The sequence below is a fragment of the Ursus americanus genome, chromosome 4 (genome assembly GCF_024610735.1).
Source record: "Ursus americanus isolate L20-20 chromosome 4, mUrsAme1.1.p, whole genome shotgun sequence".
NCBI lineage: Eukaryota > Metazoa > Chordata > Mammalia > Carnivora > Ursidae > Ursus > Ursus americanus.
In genome coordinates this window covers 34,749,037-34,768,234 of record NC_142130.1, presented here as the reverse complement: position 1 = coordinate 34,768,234, position 19,198 = coordinate 34,749,037, and the positions used below count along the sequence as shown (strand labels likewise).

The 19,198-nt window shown below is 55.7% G+C and overlaps 1 protein-coding gene across 1 annotated transcript in view; it reads right to left on the bottom strand.

Moving 5' to 3' along the window:
• ADCY5 (adenylate cyclase 5) overlaps positions 1-19,198 on the bottom strand; it is a 146,124-nt gene that overhangs the window by 25,285 nt on the left and 101,641 nt on the right. The window contains exons 4-12 of the mRNA XM_045812687.2: positions 18,979-19,090; positions 17,288-17,415; positions 15,225-15,383; positions 14,174-14,315; positions 12,146-12,286; positions 7,781-7,803; positions 6,787-6,931; positions 5,612-5,709; positions 2,658-2,745 (exon numbers count right to left, since the gene is read on the bottom strand). Coding sequence (XP_045668643.2) covers positions 2,658-2,745; positions 5,612-5,709; positions 6,787-6,931; positions 7,781-7,803; positions 12,146-12,286; positions 14,174-14,315; positions 15,225-15,383; positions 17,288-17,415; positions 18,979-19,090 — 1,036 coding nt within the window. The remainder of the gene's footprint in view (positions 1-2,657; positions 2,746-5,611; positions 5,710-6,786; positions 6,932-7,780; positions 7,804-12,145; positions 12,287-14,173; positions 14,316-15,224; positions 15,384-17,287; positions 17,416-18,978; positions 19,091-19,198) is intronic.

Below are 19,198 nucleotides of genomic sequence, written 5' to 3'. Positions count from 1 at the left end.
GAGAGGAACCAACACTACAAACAACTTCTCAGGTTGGGGTCCACTTCCCGGAAAGTGGGGAAATGCTGAGAAGGTGACGCATCAGAGGTGGGGGACAGGGGAGAAGGACGCAGACAGGACCTCCGAGTGGGTATTAGAGTCCACTTGCCTCCTGGCCCAAATCAGCAGGTGCCAGACTTGATAAGCCAGGGAGCACTCTCTTCCTAAACGAGTTGTTTACAGAAGCTCTACACCATAAGACGGAAGCAGCCTCCCCTGGTGGAGGGGGGTGTGTGTGGAGGGGCGAGGGATGGAGTGGCGGTGGGAGGCAGGCTCTCCCTTCCCCAGCCTCCCCTGAGGGGACCCTGGCCTCCTCAGAACCGTCAGAAAAACCAGTGGACTGGATAAAGGAATGAAGAATAAGCTTATTGAATGTGACGCTGATTACAAAATAGATAGATTCAATCAAACACAAGGAGCCAGGAATGATTTTCATAAATAATCTCGAACAGTCGCAAAAAGAATTCACTGGACCAAAGTATGAACTCAAAATGGCCAGTGCAGGTGAGGAAATGAGCCTTCCTCCCTCTCCTCCTCCTCCCCTACCCCCAGACAGACGTGCCAGTCAGGGAACACAAACCCAGTGAAGTCGGGGTAGCTAACGGGAAAAGCAGCTAACAGGAAAGAGAAATCTAGGTTCCAGTTCCAAAACTGTAGACCACATACAGCTTTGATTCTGACTTGAATAAGCTGATGAAGTACCTCAGACACTGACTTTGCCTCAGTTGATAGCTTAAAAACAGAGAGGATTCTTCCGGATGTTCAAAAAAGAATGTTTACCACGCCCTTTTAACTCTGGTGTGCCATTTTTTATTGTTGTTGTTTGTTTTCGGTTGTTGTGACCTCTTTTATTGTGGTAACACATATGTACCGTCAAGTTAGCATTTTAACCATTTTTAAGCGTACAATTTAGTGGCATCAATTCTATGCTTCCATCACCACTCCGTGTCCGAAATGCTCCAGTTCAAGACCGTCCCGTCACTCACTCCATACAGACACTGCACCGTGAGGCAAGAACTCTCCGTCCGCTCTCTGCCAACCCCGGGACCGTCTAGTCTACTTCCTGTCTCAGTGAGGTTGCCTATTCCACATATTCTGTATAAGGGGAATCATACATCTATTTCCTTTTGGGTCTGGCTTCTTTCACTCAGCATGTTTTCAAGGTTCGTCCGTGCTGTAGCCTGTGTGAGAACTTCACTGCCTTCCATGGGAGATAATATTCCGTCACAGAGATACACCATTTTGATTTATTCGTCTGTGCATGGACATTTGGGTCGTTTCCACCTTTTGGCTGCTGTGAATGTACCATGTGCTTCAATAGGCATGAGATGAAGAAAGTGGACCTGCCCTCTGGGGACAAAGCAGGCTGGGGGCGGGGAAGCATGACAACAGCAAGACCAAAAGGCAGGATGAACACAGAGCCTTGAGGAAGGAGCTGGTGGAGAGGCTGGGAACCAGGATTAAATCCTACGATGCAGTGAAGGAACTGGCCATGCCCATAGCTCAACTTGCCAACTGACCTTGGCCCCACCCTGCCTCTCTCTGGGTGCCCCCCTCTGCTCCTGCTCAGGTGATTCCCAGGGGGGCCTTCCAGTTCTGACAATCAGTCCACCAAGACCTTGACCGTTACGTAATGAAACAATTTCCAGTCTACTGAAATACCTTGCTGGAGGGTGGAGAGAGAAAGGGCACTTTGGAGGGGACCCAAGGTCTAATCCCTCCAGAAGAAGAATGTGGTGCCCACGGCGGTGTATGTGGAGAGTGATGGCAGAGCCTGGGGCTCTGGCTCTGGGACTTGGCTCCAGTGAGTGAGGGGAGGAGCAGAGAAGTGGTTCCAGCAGAAGCTGGAGGGGCTCGTACCTGCCTGGGAACAGAGTGCTTTCTGGGACCAGGCTGGCCTGTCACGAAGTCCAAAACCACTAGGGAAGGGAGGGAAAGGCTTGGGTGGACAAGGCAAAGGTGGACCTGAGTGGCTTCCACCACAGACCAGAATGGCTGTGGCCAGGTCCCCTTGAAGGACACAGGCTTGGGGGTAGGGAGACACAGCATGCCGAAGAGGAGGGAAGGGAGAGAAACACAGAACAGGGCCTCATGCCCACATTCTTGGCTGTGTGGCCCTGTCTGAGACACTGAACCACTCTGGCCCACTCTCCTCATCTCTATGATGATTGGCTCAAAAGCCATCATCCCTCTGGTCCCCTCCAGGGCCAATTCCAGGCACGTGGGGACACTGAAGGGGATGTTGAGAGAGCTCTCTTCCATACTCACTCTTTCATTTTCTCAAATGTCTAATGACCACTGCTCCATGCTAGGCTTTGTGTGAGGTGCCCTTCCTATATCCCACCTGATACCAAGGGGACAGACAGGAGAGGCAGCGACATGATCTTCTCGTTGCAAAGATTTGCAAAGGCAGATTAAAATAGCCGATACCACTAAGCCTCCACTGACAGAGCACCCCCTGCCATCTAGCCTGCTGCCAATGCCAGTCAAGAGTGGTGCCCCAGCCTCATGTACCCCGATCCCAAGTGTGACTCCTGGGCTCCTGGGAGGAGCTCCTATCAGTGCGCTGGAAGGGAGGGAAGAAGACGACGGGGAGCTCAGGTGCGAGCTAGACTCACCTTCACGCAGGAATAGATCACGGACACAAATACCACTAACGTCAGCAGCAGGAAACAGGTTAGGTAGAAACTCAACATGAACACGGAGCTGGAAAAAGAGAGGAGATGGGGAATTCTGGGGCTCTGAAAGGCTCTGGAAGGAAAGAGAAGTTGCTCCCCTGAACCCACTGGCCACTCTTTTCTAGCCCCTGACTCACTGAGAAGGGCTTACACAGCCCTGTGAAGTGATTCAGGACCCCGTCCGTGATGGTCCGGCTCCTGTCCTTGCCATCTCCCTGCACCTCCCTGCACAGAGCGGAAGCCTGCAGGGGGCTGAATGGAGAAGCGAGTGTCACCTGCTCCATATCTTACCTAATTCTTAGCTATCCACAGACTGACCTCACTTCGCTTGGAAGGACCTATTTTAAAATCTACCTGGTTATACCCTCCAAGCAGTTACTCACTAGGTGACTGTGAAGGCTGAAAACGGGATAAATGACCATCATTTTCAAATGCATTTGTCAGCAGCCCAAGCAGGCACTCTGAGAAACAGCAGTGACATATCCTTTTGGAGGACAGAGTCCCTAAACCCTGTTCCCTGCCAGGCCCCACGACAAGTCCTACTCAGCTTGCCAGTTCAACATGAAAATGCAAGGAACTCCCCCTGTCCCTGCTTCCAGAGGCAGATCACAGGTGATCTTAACGTTCACCATGGCCAGAATCCTCAGACAAAAGAGCTGCCAGTGACTTTCCATTTGGAACCTTCTGTCAGCCTTCCTGGGGCAGGGGCTGGCTAAGGTACACCCCATCATATCGGGAGGCCACAGAAATCCCTTTTCCCTTTCAGGGAGTGAGAGCGGCCTGGAGATGCCAGGCGTTGTTAGCAGGTTAAAGGCAAGCAGAGGGCTTGACAAGGCAGGTGAATACCTCTAGAGAGGTGTTCAAACGGCGTCTTTGTTCCAGGCTCCCTCAGAAGCCAGCACTTAGATGCCTTAAACAAACAGAACAAGGGTAGAGAACTCTCTTCAGAGGGAAAGAAAGACCTTTAAAGTAGCTTTTAACGATTCCGTAGACAGAGGACTGCTGGAGCAAGACTTCCGTCAATGCCCTGGCAGCTCGGAGCTGTGGCCGGGGCAAGGGAGCCCCTGCAGGCAGAGCAGGCCCACAAGCCACACTGCAGAAACAGGGAAGCAAGTGGCCCAGAGGCAGGGGGATAGGCACCCAGGCTGACCGGACTATCGGGGGCAGCAACGCAACAGAAAGAATACGTCGCCTATTTATACCTGTAGCTCCATTTCTATAGAAAAAATGGGGTCTTGGGTCAATAAAGACCCACAGTCCCCCCAGCTCTGCACCACCTCAGCGTGAGGGGGGGGGGGGGGCAATGGGCATTAGGTGCACAACCAGCATGGAGTTGGTGCCGGCATCTGGGGTATCCTGACAGTCACAGCAGACACAAACGTAAGGGCCATCTCTGCAACAATGTGTCATTAAACGTAAAGGCCTGAGTAGTGAGCCGTGTAGGCATCACGGACCTCCCGAGAACATGCGCTGAGAAGGACACACCGCTTCTGTGGGATTCTTGTCAAAACCGCATAACCTCAACGTAACTGCGAGAACACATCAGACGAACCCACATGGTGGCATTCTACAAATTAATGGGCCAGCGCTCCTCGGAAGCGCCAAGGCCACGGAAGACGAGTGAAGGCTGAGGAAGAGTCACAGAGCAGAGGGGACTGAGGAGAAAGAGGAGCGAAATGCACTGGCTCCTGGGACACAAAACGGCCATTAGGGACAACTGACGGAATTAGATTATAGTCAGTTAGGTAATAGCGTCCTTCCAGGGCTAATCCCCTGGCGTTGACCCTTGCGTTGCGCTTACGCAAGGGTCAACATTAGGAGAACCGGATGAAGGACGTACAGAGACTCTCTGTAGTACTTCCGTAACTTTCCTGTAAGTCGACAATGATTTCCAAATGAAAGGTAGAAGGTGCTGGGGTGAGGGGACTCTTCTAGATTCAGTTGGACTTAGGAGACACAACCAAACACAGCCAGTGGATCTTGAGTAGACCCTGGCTATGAATAAACTAAGAGTAGAAGACGTCTGGAGACGATTTGGGAAATGTGAACACGAACTTGGTGCTACATGATTGCCGAGAAATGGTGTTAATTTTGTTTGGTGTGTATATTGAGGGTTTTTAGGAGGAAAATGTCCTTCTGTCTAAAATTTAAATAATCAGAAAAAAATAGATGAAACAATGGTAAAACCTCAACAAAAGCTATATCTGGGGGATGGGTGCTGATTATAATCATTGCGTTTCTGTGTGTTTGCAATATTGCACAATAAAGTCACAAGCATGTAGATACACGTACACACGCATATACAAATGTACACACCCCCCAAAGATAACACGAGCGATTATCCTCCTTGTCTATGTGTGACCCTGTGACTATCTACCTGACACTTCATCTCCGAAAGCCCACTGCCCACTTCAGAGTGGTCCCCTCGGAAGTCACAGGCCTCTCACAGGGACACGGCCAGTCCTTGGAAGTGTTCAGGAATATCTCTTTGAGAGAAGCCTGCAGAACCAGAAATCCACTCTTTGAAATACCCAGAGTTGCAGAAAACCTTTATCTTGGAAGATGTGCGGATGTTTTTGCAAGAACCAAAGGTCACACAGAAGCTGGTGACTACTTCGGGGATTTAAGGGCAGCTGCGGTGGGTGACAAGGGGGCGAGATGATAAAGGGCTGAGGAGTCTCTCATGCAGCAGGCCAGGCCCAGAGAGGCTTCCCACCCTGGAGTGAGCACGTCACCTCCCTGTCACGGGAGAATCAGACTCGTGGCTTCCCGGTCCCACCGAGGACACATGGGGAAACCTCTCCTTGTCTGAGCAGGTCAGACCCCCGCCCCTGCTCTCCTACATAAGCTCCGCTCCCGCCCCGGAGCCCCGCAGCCAGAGGGATGGTACTCACTGGGGCACGATGGTGATCTGGACAAAGCAGATGAAGAGGAAGACAAGCGAGGCACATGCCACGTAGGCACCGAATCGGTCATCCACCTGCTTGGAGTACTGAGAGGGTAGGGCGCAGGGTGAGAGGGGGTCCGCGTGTGCTCCAGCCCCGCTCCACCCGACACATGCGGGCAGCCCGCTCCTGGGAGAACCAGCACTAGCCTCAGCGCTCAAGAAACCAGCCCGGAGCACCGTAACGTGGCGCCTGTGGGGACGGCAGCCGAACTGGGTCTGCAGGTCGGGTCACCGTGAGAGTCATTCACAATGACCCTGGCTCAAATCACGGAGACCCATCTACCTGCCAGGACACGCGCCCAGTCCGTGGTGTCCTCGCGCATCCTCGCAAGAGCCCCCGGAACAGGACCTACATAGCTGCTACTTCACAGAGAAGCGCGTCGGGCGCAGAGCGGACAGGAGGCTCCCCCAAATCACAGAGCTCACCTCCCAGGGCCCGACTCCCAGCCCCAGCTCCTCCCGCGACACCAACCAGCTACGCCAACAGAGGCCGTGCGGGCACAAGGTCACCAGAGAGGGCACCCGCGGCTCAGTTCCCTGTACCGCTGGCCAACAGTGTTTGCCTCACAGGTTGGCCTCGCAGGCCCGAGGTCGGGTCTGGCTCTGTCACGACTTCTCTGGTGGCCTCCAGCAAGTCACCCAACCTCTCAGTCACAACGTAATGAGATGGGACAGAGAGATCTCAACTGCCCCTTCTGACTTTTTGCCAGTGTGCCAAAGGCAGCTGGGAGGTCCACGGGTGATAACGTTCATAAAGGTAACAATAAAAATAAAATGAATAGCAACTAACATCACCGAACATCTACGTGGCAGGTACTATTTTATGTGTTTTACACACGTGGACTTGTTTAAGCCTCACTGTGCCCCTGTGAAGAAGGTATGTTAAGTAGACCCATTTTCCGGATAAGGAAACAGAGGCATGAGGAAGTTAAGACTTACCCCTTCTGACCATGAAAGTCTCCCTAAAATCTCTAGCTCCTGAGCAGTGTGGCATCAGAGCAGGTGACACTGACAAGAAAGGGCGCTTTCCGTGGTGACGGGGACAGGCAGGGAGCTGTCTGTTGCCCTGTCCTCCTCCCCCTGGTCCTGCCCAGGGCCTCCTTCCCACCCAGGGTGCCGTACCTTCTTCTCTAAGTCAGGCTCCCTGAAGGTCAAGAGAAACTTGCGGACATGCTCAGACCGCAGCCTGTCGATGCTCCTGGCGTCAATGGCACGGCCCAGAAATTCGTCCACTTCGTCCTCAGGGTTTGCGCTTTCTTGGGCGTTCCTGGGGAGCAAGAGACGCAGACCCAAGAGAGGCTGACCACCAGGGGGCGCCACTAGAGGGCCGACTTGGCCCCTGCACCCAGGGCCATCAGAAAGGCCCTAATAAGGGGTGGGGACTCTGGGACTGAGACCAGGATGGCCAGGAACCCAAGGCCCCCTCTTCACAGCACACGTGCACAGAAAACTGCCCATGTCTGACCCGCTGGCTGAAGGGCCCCGCTGACAATAAGGCTTTTGACTCTACTGATATATTATCACAGTATAATAATATGACTGATCATCAAAGGTTTAATTGTTTTCCCCACAGGTCACAGTCTCCACTCCTCACTCTCCAGCTGTGCCATCGTCCTGAAACGAAGGCCAAGCTCGGGAGGCAAGGCTGCTCTCACAGAGGCCTTGTGAGAGCTTTCACCTGGCTCTGGGCACGCCCTGGGAAATGGGTTTCATGATCAGGGTGCTGAACTCAAAGCCCTATTCCCCAAGGTGACACCCAGTCATCAGTGGGGTCAGCCCCCAAGAACCGGGATGTGGAGGAGAAAGAGGAGGACATTCCCTTAGGGCACTAGGATGTGGCCGGGGACCCGGCGACCAACGTGCAAGGTCTGCATTTTCCTGAGAGCTGCAGGCACGTGTGTGCGTGCACACAGCCATGCGCAGAGCGTGCGTGTGTGTAGTCGTGTGTGCACACGTATGTGTGCGCATGTACTTGTGGGTGGGCTCCGGCTGCCCCTCCATCAGCTGCAGTGGGCTCTGGCCACTCAGCCAAGACCGTGCGGGGCAACCGAGCTGTAAGGCAAATCTGGGGCTATCCCTCAGGCTGGGGAACAGGAATGAAGGGCATATTACTCACTTGTCCTTGGGGTCTTCGAAGCCCTGAAAGAGAGGGATAGAGAGAGAAGGAAAGGAGTATGAGAACAGAGAGGACGCTTCCAGGAGGGGCTGGTGGAAGGCAGTCCAGCTCACCAAGGAGCCCGCACTGAGGGAGGCCTGTCACTCAGGAGTTCTTCCTTCCTTCCTTCAGCGAATATAGCCGGGGTCTTCCTATGGGACAAGCTCTGTGCTAGACTCTGGGGGGGGGTGGCAGGGGAAGGGGCACCATGATTTCATGTCATCTATTGGCAAAACCAGGTGTCCAAACTGTCACCACACTCAATTCCCCAATGTCCCCCTTTCCTCCTGGGCCCTGAGCTTGGTAGGTCTCTCTCAATTCTGCCTTGAAATAAGCTTAAAATATGAGAAATCACTAAGTGATCATTCCCACCTGTGCACACACCCCCCCCCCACACCCCCACCCCCACTGAGCACACACAGACTCCGGGGAGTTCCCATGTTTTGAGCTTAAGAAAGTTAAATGCCGGTGACCTGCAACAGCCTTCCTGGTATCTGAGAACCGTGTGCTCTTCCAAGGCCGGGCTGGGTGGGGACCCAGGAGGTGAGAAACCCTCCCGCCGCAGGTGTGACTGCCGCTCACGTACACAGGGCAGGGGTGAGTGTGAAGGTCCCTAACTGGTTGCCAAACTCAAAGTCTATTTACAGTTAGTCTACGACATTCACAAAATGTGTCTCAGGGTGTGACCAGCTGCAGCAGAACAGAGGGGGGGTTCCCTAAAATGGGAAGGGGGTGGAATCCAGGAGGCAGTGGAGGAGGCGGCAAGCAACCCCAGGACTGTTTCCGGTAAGGCTCAGGTTGCCAGAACAAGGACAGAAGGTGACCTGTGGTCTCTTGTGGCCCAGTGTGGAGCACACTGCTGGGCAAACATGGAGGTCAGTAAACGCCAGGTGAACCCAAATCCCAAACGAACACACCTCCGTTTGTGCCCACTGCAGACACGGTGTGAAAATGCAAACAGCAGAATTTATGTTGGTCTTCAGGGGCCAGAGCTGCCAGGTGCTGAAACAGATGTGGGGTCCACACCGCATCGGGGGCTCTGTCTCCATTCTACCCCCCAGTGGAGGACTTCCAGGGGCCTCGGCAGCCTCACGCGGCAAATCCCGACTGTGGACTCTGAGCTCCTCCCAGGCTGCCTAGCAGTGGTCTCCCTGGACAAGCCAAACCCTTCTTCTTGTCCTCTGAGAATCATCAGGCCCTCTGTCCAGGCTGCGAGACCCGGCCCACTATACCATCCCAGCCCCAAGCTGGAAGAGGTGGTGTGACTCAAGTGAGTGCTCCGCCTGGGGGCAGGTCCATGCTGGGTGCTCCCAGGACCCGTCAGGGCACAAGCTTAAGCGGGCATCAGGGAACCCAGACAGGCCAGCTGTCCGCAGAATACGGTGAGGGGCTGGCACTGAATTCCATCACTGGGGCTGGCCATGATTGTACTCTGAGACTGAGGATAACCGAGCTGTATTCTGCTGGTTTCTGTAGCTCAGAAATACACCTGACACGTTCCTAACGAACCTGTTTCTGACTCTCCTATGCTTCTTTGGTCATCTGCTGGGGCTGGTTGGGGCCCAGGTCTGCTCTGAGTGCCGTGTTAGTGTGGAGAGCTCAGCACTGGGAAGGGCTGTTGGCAGATAAACCACAGCACATGGTCTTTAAGAACACAGTCCAGGGGCGCCTAGGTGGCTCCGTCGGTTAAGTGTCTGCCTTCGGCTCGGGTCATGACCTCAGGGTCCTGGGATTGAGCCCCTACTCAGCAGGGAGTCTGCTTCTCCCTCTCCCTTTGCCCCTCCCCTGTTTGTAATTTCTCTAATAAATAAATAAAATCTTAAAAAATAAGAACACAGTCCAGCAGACTGGGTTCAAGTTCCCTGACCTGCTTGCTCGTTCTGGGACAACGGTCCTCCGCCTGGCTGGGGGGACCCTCAGAGAGATTCCTGCGGTTTGTCCCACTGCACTTCTGGGGAGCAGCTCGCCTCAGCGGGTTCTGTTTGGTTCCCAATTCCTGTTCCTTGGACCTAAAACGGGAGCAGAGGCCGTGGCCCCTCCGCTCACCCACGTGGCCGTGGCTCTGGTTTGCGTGCCCGGCCCGGCGAGCTGCCTGTCTTCCCTGAGCGCTCGGCTCAGCCTGCTGCCCCAGAGAACGCAGAGCCTCCCTGGTTAGATGAGCAGAGGCCCCTGCCTGCCCTTCCTGTCAAGCCTATTGATCAGTACCCTCAGGGACCTTGACAGCCATGCCTAAGCGCAGAGCGGAGCAGCTCGTCGCTACAACTCAAAAGCGGAGTACGAGCTGGAACGAGATTTAAGGAAGTAAAAGCGCCACCTGCGAGTTAGCACCTTTCCTAGCGCTCCCAGTCCTCGCGTGCTCTAATCCCCCACGCCCGGCGTCGGGGGGAGTCAGGGCAGAAGCTCTTCTTCTGTGTATCTTTCTCAAAGATTTCAGGTACGTGAACCACCAAATGCCCACGATGCGCCTGGCCGCTGCCAGAACCACCCCACCCACGGCGGGGACACTCTGCCTGGATGGGCGGGGGCGGAGGTGCGCCTTCGACACTGGCCTCTGGAGACTCTGCCCAGCCAGGAGGAGGGACGGGGCGTCTCTTCTCCCAAAGACTGTGGCAGAGGTGTCCACACACCTTCCCATTCCTTCCTGCTGGCAGGGCAGCTGACGTCACAGAGAAGCCCTGTGGCCAGTCTCCCCAGTGACAGCTAATTCTTTGCTAATTCTTCCAAGGCTCCCGGTCCTAACAATGATTAATGTGTCTGCTAAACCAGTGCTTACACTCCAGACTGCCTCCTCTGAGACTCTAGAATAACTAAAGACTCCACTTATACCAAATATCACAAGAAAAAAGCTTTCCAACGACTAAGCAGAGAAAGCCCATCGGGTGCCTTTCCTGCCCGCTTGCGGCTCTTCCTCTCCTAGCTCCCAGAGTCTCCTGCCCACCTCTGTCCTCTCCCTCCTGTCTTCCTGTTCCCTCTTCCCTGCCACCTGGATGACAGCCTCCCTCTTTGCAGCCTGCTCTCTGTGGCCCCCCCCACTCTCCGCTCACCCCCTCTCTGGTCCTGGTCACATAGATACAAGGCCGCAGGAGATTATGAAAGGGCTGGGTGAGAACGGAGGGGGTCCACCAACTGCTCTTTGCTTCGGGGGGCCCCCCCAAGGAGGGGGAGTGGTGGCTGGAGATCTGCAGAAGTCCAAGCTCAAAGCCCTGGAGGAGGCAGGCACCCCTCCCTGACTCTGCTCCCTCATAAACTTGGTGTCCTATGAGTTGCTTCTTTACCGTCAAAAATTAAAATGGAGGTCTTGACTCAATCATTTTTTGACCCTATCCGTTTTCCTTAAACCTTTGTCATCTGTTATTTGCAAGCTAGCAAGGAGCAGAATGGCTGGGTCGCCAGCCTGTCCCTGGCTCAATCTACTGACTCAGCTGGCTTTTCATAGAATTTATCTGTAGTCCCTGATGCTTTAGCTAAAACCTGGTCCAACCCACAGACCCCAAATCGGGATTCCTAGTGCGAGCGTGCCCCATCTTATTCCTATACTCTGGCTCTGAGGGAACAAAGTGTCCCCCGCCCCCTCACACAAACACAGCTCCCTGCACCCTCCGGCCTCACTCATCCCTCTCCCAGGGTGGGCGCCTTCCACCTGGGAACCGGGCTGCCCTCGAGCCGAGGGGTGTGCTTGGACGGAGAAGCCAAGCTCTCAGATAGAAAGAAAGGAAACACTGCTGCTCTGCCCTGACCTGTCATCCCTCTTCCTCTTCTTCCCACCCTCTGAATTCTTTCTGTCATCGCTGGCAGAACCCGGCCAGCGCATCCTGAATTAGATGGTCCCTGGGGTATGCAGGGATGGCTGGGGGCGTCTGTCCCCTGGGGCAGGCAGGGTCCCTTGAGACGGAGCCTCTGCTCATCCAGTCCGCCTGCTCCATGGGAAGTCTGCAGTTGGCCGGGGCACTTCACAGCACAGAGGGCAAGGGGGACCATCGCCTGGCGCTTGCCACAAAGTACTGAGCAACTGAGCCCAAGGATGTGTTTCAGCTGCCTGGGAAAAGCAGAAGGTGCTGGAAGGATGTCTGATGAGCTGGTGCCCCACCAGACAGTGCCACGGGAGCACTGGAGGTTCTGGCTGGACGCATGGTCTGCTTCCAGCCTTTGGGACTCGCGGAGAGAGCCCAGGGTCAGAAGTCAGGCACTCGGGCTCCTAGCTCAGAGCTGCTTCTGGGGCTCTCCAGGTTCTGTCAGGCCACACAAGGGGCTTGGCCCAGTCCTCACACCCATGGAAGGCCCTAGCCCTGGAGGTACTGCCTGCACGCTGCCCTACCTGCTACTTACCATCCGCTTCATCTCCTTGGACACCTGGTTGCCCCCCAGGTGGTTGTAGAAGGGACGCTCGGCCCCCCAGTGGGGCGGGTTGTGCCCAATGGAGTTGGTTCTCTGGCGATTCATCTTGGCGATCATGGCCTTTTCTTCTTTCTGGGAGAGTAAAACCGATACGTCAGCCTGTGGGCAGAGCCTACCAGGTGAGCCCAAGTGGGGCGTTTCTCATCCCTCCTGGGTGCCTGGCCATGTAGGAGTTAAGGTCGGTGTCCCTCTCTTCTGTGCACAGCCTGGAGCCTAGAGTCTGCCAGGATCCTAGAGCTCACTGTAGAGAGCATCCTAAAGCCTTCACGCTCCCCAGCGCTAGCCCTGGCTGGCCTAGGTGGGAGGGTGCTCTTGTGAGAAAGCAAAGGGGCGTGCGGGCCACTGTCATCAGCACAGAATTCTCAGGGGTGGGCAGAGCCTGGGTCTGAGGCGCCCGGGGCAAAGGGGGGAGAGGGGACCGGGAATTCCAGTCTCCCCTCAACTTATCCCAAACAGGCAGGTTCTACCAGAGAGGCGGCTTCTGGAGGTTTGGGTCACGAGAACTTGAGAGGCAAAGGCCAAAACACATTTTACAAATACACAAGCGGGGCCTCAGCTGGCTGCCTCTATGCCAATCACGATCTCTGTCTGTCCACCCATCCATCCAATGCGGCTCCAGGCAGAAGGTTGGAGAGGCCCTGGGGAGACCTGAGGCAGCCTTCCCCTCAACTCCCTGAGCCTGGGAAGGGAGCCCATCTGATCAGGGACTCAGAGGGGAGGGGACACAGCCTGCTTCAGCTGACATGGCTCCGGGTGGGGTGAGGGGATGGGGTGTCACTCTCTGTCTCCATTTCATCTTTCTGGACCACCTGTCAGAGGAACATGACCCAGAGAACCCAGAGTAGAAGGTGAGCCCTCAGCCTGAGTGGGGCAGGCATCCTAAAGCCTGAAGAGCTTGTCACCTTAACAGAGGGGAGGGTGTGGGAGGGCCTGGGAGGAAGTCGGTTCACTTATACTCCAGTCAAAGAGCAAGCAAGTTATTCAAAATTGTGTCAAATGAGCCATTAGGCACTCTAAGTCCTCCCATTCCTCCCTGTGGTCTGTGGGGGGCCTGACACAGCTCCTGTGCCGCTGTGGCAGATGAGGTCCCCCTGTGACGTCTTGTCAGGATGGACCCCTGCCCCAAGGAGCCCCCAGATCTACCTGTGCTGTCACCCAAGACTTTCTCTGGACTTTTCTCCCGGCTTAATTTTATCTTTCTCTAACTTCTTATGAAAGAAGAGGGAAGCTTTTCTCTACCAAAGGTCACTGACCAACAGGTCAATGCAATGGAAAGAGTCATCAGTAAAAGGCTTTTTAATCTAGGGAGAAATAGAAAATGTTCTCTTCATTCACTTTAAAAATTAAGAACATGGAACATGACACTATTAAAAATAGAACACCGAAGTCTGCTAATAATTCAGTTTTATATTTGGGCAAGTGTGGGCTGGGACAAAGGGAGGGAGGAGAGAGGGACTAGAAGGTGAAACCGAGAAAGGACAGAGGTCCTCTGGAGAAACGAAGGTGTGTAGGGACCGGCAGAGACAGATGGGAGACAGAGAGGCGGAGAAGGGCCCAATGTCCGCCTGGTTCAGGCAACAGACAAGGAGCAGGGAGCACATGAAACAAAAGGCTGGACTGAGAGTAGATGGTGGACAGAGTCTTTGCTGTTTCCTTTCCATACCCGGCCTGCGGCTGTGCTGCGGCTGATTTGAGGCCCGTTGCATTTCTGCAACGGAGGTAAAACAAACACAGCCTCACTTTGCTGTGAGCCTTGCAAGCCCTCCATAACGGTCACGTGCTTCCCGGGAAGCAGGAACCACACTGCACGAGGACTGCACGACTTGACTCAAGGAAAGAGTGAGAAGAGAAGGAAGCGGATGCCAAGAAACCTTCCTCCCTGGAAGAATAACGCCCCGCAGCCCCCCGGCTTCTCCCCCACCTGCCCGGCCCCCCAGCCCTCAGCTCCCCCAGCCGGACCCGCTTCTGGGTGCAGCGCAGGATGAGGAAGGTCTCGATACTGTGCTCCTTGAGGTAGGCGTTACGCTCGCCCCCACAGCCCGGCTCCACCTCGTAGTCCCCGTTCAGGTAGTTGAGTGTGGCCTTGGTGATGTGGATGCGCCTGCAGGTGGGGAGGGACGCAGGGAGAGGAGGGCAGAGAACAGGACTTCAGAACTCCAGCCCCCATGCCGAACCACACTGCCACCGACTTGGTCACAGTTCAAATCCCAGAGCCCCGCACTGTCGCTCAAATGCTAACCCCAACCTAGATCCCGACCTAGATCTCAACGTGCTGGATCCCTCCCCTGTCATCACGTGGCTCGGGTAGACCCCTTCTGAGCTCAAGCTCACAGTGTTGGCCCTGAGCACACCACACCGCTTTTAAGTTACAGCGTCGGCACAGCAGAAGACATCATTGGCCCAACTGGAGGACACAGCCTCAGGCCCACAAACCTGGCAAACCGGCTCAGAAGCCAGCAGGGGGCCCGGCTTGAGCGCAGGACTGAGTCCAGATCCCCCAGCCTGGTACAGATGTCCTTTTAATACAGGCACTGTTTCTCCTACCGGTCCCTAAGAGGTCATGTGCTCTATTCCTTGGAAATACCATGTTCCCTATACCTGTGCCTGTCCTCACCTCGGTCCCTCGGCCTGGCTCTCTCCCCACCTCACCTGTCTGAATCCTGCCCGGTCATCCAGGCTCATGTCCCACTTCCTTTCCGTCCTGGCTACCCCGAAATTACCCACGGTTCCTCCCTCCTCCAGAACTCTACCCCACCTATTGCACTGCACAACAAGATGCCGTTTTGTGCAAGTACCTTCTGGGTGAAGTCTGGGCAAAGGTTGAGAGGCTGCTCCCTACAACTTGCCACAGCGTGGTCAAGTCATTTGATAAGGAGAGGAATTTCTCCTTAAATTCTGCCAACCTGGAGTTGCAAGTTACCCCAGCCTGCCCACACCAGTCCCATGCCTCACAACAGTCACCCTGGGGGAGTGGGGTTGGGCTGGAAGCTAAGTCTGGGCCCTCACTCACCCTGCCTTGCCTCCAGCTTCCATGTGGTTGGCCAGCGTGACGTCATTAGACCAGACGTCGAATTGCCACTTCCTGAGACCAAGGACACCGCAGTGTACTCGCCCGCTGTGAATTCCCACGCGCATGTTCACGTTCACCCCTGTCACCTCCCGGACCAACCTGGGGATGGAGCAGGGGTAAGGCTGGGAGAGGGTCAGGGGCCAGGCACACAGAGTGGGGGCGAGGCTGGAAGGCACGGGGTCGGGGGTGTGACAGAAGGTGCAGGGGTCAAAGAGTCATTTCTTTCTGGTCCAGCCCAAATCCAGAGTCTGAGACTGTCTCACCCGATGGGCAGGGGCTGGACCCTGGTACACAGGTGCTTTAAGCAGTGAGGCGTCGCTTCCCAGTGTGGCCACAAGGGGGCACAGTGCCTCACACTACAACCCAGGCCCCACCGCTTCCCCTTCCCCGCAAAGGTGCCCTGGGCCTTTGCTACCCCTCAGTCAATCCAGCTGTATCCTGAGATGCAAATGCATACTAGTGCCCACCCGAGCCAAACAGGGAAGTTACAGCCGTTCCAAACGCCATTCATATAATGCTCAGAGTTGTCCACACTGCTGCTTCTTGGATGTTGCATAATGGAGCAGCATAATGGAGCAAGGCGGTTCAGTGAGTTTCAAGAGCGGACATACGTCCTGCTCAGAAGAGAAAGAGAGCTGAGCAGGTGCAGGGGCCAGGGAGGTTCCGTGTGCTAGAAGCAGCACCAGTGCCCGCCACATGCCCCATCCCCAGGGCTGGGGGTCTCCGGGACATGGGTGGGCCCTCTGCAGGCTGGACAGTGTGATGGAAGCTGTACTGCTCTGGGTATGCTTCGGAGGTGCGGGGTCTGCAGACGAGGGTGCAGGTGCTCCGGGGGCGGGATGGTACACAGTGTGTACTCTTCAGGGACCCAGATGCTCTCTGATACCCTGGGATAGGCCCACTCAGCCAGCAGCGGGACCAGCAGCCTGACTTGGCCTGGTGGGCAGGACCAGCATCGGATGCTTGCCCCCCTCCCCACCCACCAGCGAGAGGCTGACACCAACACAGGGAAGACTTATGTCCTTCATCATTTCTCTTGTCTTGGGACGCCCCTGCTGGAACGTGCCTTCCATCCACAGTGCCTTGGGCCCTTGCTTAGGTCGATAATACCTCATTCTACCTTTCTGGCTTAACTGCAGGGCCACCTTCTGCATAAAGCCTCTCTTAGTCCTCCCAAAGGAAACAAATGCCCCCTCCTGGACCCCCCATCTCAGTGTGTCTCTCTCACCTGGTGCTGTCCGCTCTGCATGCCTGGTGTCACAGCAGCGGGAGTCCTGGCCTCTCCCTCAACAGATTCCGTGCTTCCAGGCGAGGGAGCTAGCCCAGGCACACAGGGGCACTCAGCAAACACTGCCCAAAGAGCTCTGCCAAACCGAGTGGACCCGGCCACCTTCCTGGACAGCTACTCTGACCTCTGACCTTATCCACTGCAGCTTTTCCTTTGCCCCTGCCCAGGCTACTTCTGAAGCTCAAAGTTACTGAGCCTAAACTTGGATTGTCTCCACATCTTTTAATAACCAGGGGCCCGTCTCTGGCCGGCAGTGACCAAGAATTGGCCAAAGGTCCTTGCTATTGCTCCCATGAAGGATGGATTTTCTTAAATGGGGACACCTGCCTTTGCATCCATCTGCCGTGTTGTATTACCCTGGGGAGATGTTTAACCTCTGTGAGTCCAAGCTTTCTCGTCGGGGAAGAAATGGGGCCATTGGGCTCTACACCTGGCTGGGTGGCTGTGGGCCCTGCGAGACAAGGGTGCAATGCACAGGGCACAGCATGACGGCCAGCTTGTCCTCCTCTCCTGCAGAGACGGGGCCACACCTCCCACTGCCCTGGAGTCTGCAAAGCTCTCCCTTCCTACAGGACACGTTCCTCTGGGAAAAGCTTCCCGGGCGGCTGTGGGCAGAGGTTGCCCAGGAGAAGGCCCCAAGCCTAGAGGTGCAAATCCACCCTCCGACCTCAGGTACTTAGGCTGAGGGACAGTCCCCTCCCAGACGGGCACTTACGAGATGGCCTCAATCATGTCCATGCCCATCTCCACGCAGCAGTGGGCGTGGTCAGCCCTCGCTTCAGGCAGCCCAGAGACACAGTAATAACAATCCCCCAGGATCTTAATACGTAAACAGTGATTCTCCTGGAAAGCAAATTAATTTTAAAAATTAAAAATAGTAGGAAAGAGCAGTGGGAGGGAAAGAAACGGGAAGCAAACAGATTCACCCCATGCCTGGAATAACTTGCCTTTTAGGGCAGCGAGCACAGACCCAGTGCCGGCAGATGCATAGCCCCAGCCCCAGGACAGGCTTATCAGGAGCCGAGGGGGGATGGAGGACAGGCTGAGCAGCCCTCAGGCATTCCAGCCTCCCCAGGCTCAGGAACTCACTGTTATGGTCACTGCTGAGACCCAAGAAGAATGCGGTTGGTCCAATGCGGGAGCAAACAGGGCAGACTTATCAATTCGAGGAAGGCCCCAGGTTGAGAGTCAGTAACCCTGGTTCCACTCCCAGGCCCTGGAGAATGCTCGGACTCTTGGCCTAAGGCTCTACGAATAGTTCTCTGATTCCCCTTCTTTTACAAAAAGGCTGAAGCAGGAATGAGACTTGATCAAAGCTCGTGTGCCCCTCAGCCTGTCTGAGACTTGGACCAAGCAGTGCGCAGCCAACCAGCAAGCGTGTGAGCGCTAAGACCCCCGCAGGGCTGCGGCACCTGTCCCTGCTGCTCCTGACGGAGTAACGGGCACAGCGGGGGTCACCCAGCAGGTCAAGACTGAGCCAGGACGAGGACTGGCACGGGATGTCCTTAGTCACCAACTCTCAGCTCTCCAAGTCTGGTCCCCAGAGGCTACTTCATGAAGTGGGACGCTGGGACTCAAGCGTCCGCGCGGCCTGGATTCTCATCTAAGGCCCATCGATGCCTGAAGGCCTAGCATATACCCGACTCCGCTCACCCATGGGCGGTGACACCGCCAGGCAGGCGCGAGACCCGCCGTCCAATGCCCTTGGAGGCCCCGGCGCCCCCTCTGACCGGCAGCAGCCTCTCATCAACGATCTGATGTCCTGCGAGGGCAAAACAGAACGTGTCTGCCCGTCGGTGGACACGGCAGTGAGTGGCCCCTGACACAGAATGACTCGACAAAGATACAAAAGCTGGAGAGGATGACAGCATAAACAGGGACCGGATGAGTGGACGTGTCCTTTACCACTCCATGCCCTGGGGTGCTACTTCCAATTTGTCCAAACAGCACAGAGTCCTCTTTCTGGAAACCTCTGGGGGGTGGCACGCAGCAGCTGTCTGCAGGCCAGTTGGGATTCAGACTCATTCTCTTACCACTCTGGCCAAGCTCATCAAGAAAATAGCTCTACGGGCACCGAATCTGCTCCACCGAACAGAAATTCCTCAGTGGCCTGGGCAGTGTCACCTGCAGGACTTCCCTCGCCCTTCCTCAGGTGGAGGGCTCCCTCGCTTGCTCCCTCGTGACCAATGACAGTATAAAAACACGGCCAACTGCGTGCAGCGTGAGGACACGCAGCCACAGCACGTGCAGCCCCTCTGCCCAGCAGGGCACATGCTGGCACAGGGCCCGTCCCTGCGGCTCATGGTCCTTGGCCGCAGCGCTCTCCCTCAGGCGGCCCACATGGAGCCAGCCTGCTGGTTCTGGCGCGGGCCCTGGGTGCCGAGGACAGTAGGGAGGGTGACTCACCGCAGCCAGCTTGTCGAAGCGGGCGAAGAGCTCGTTGAGGGTCATGACCAGCTCCTGGGCAGTGCACTGGGATGCCAGGCTGGTGAAGCCCTCGATGTCAGCAAACAGGATGCTGGGGAGACAGGTGGAGGAAGACCCCCATGAGGGAGGAAGGTCAGGGAGATGCAGCCAGGGCCACCCTGGGCCTTAGGAGGGCTGCTGGCCAGCAAGAGTCCTGGGG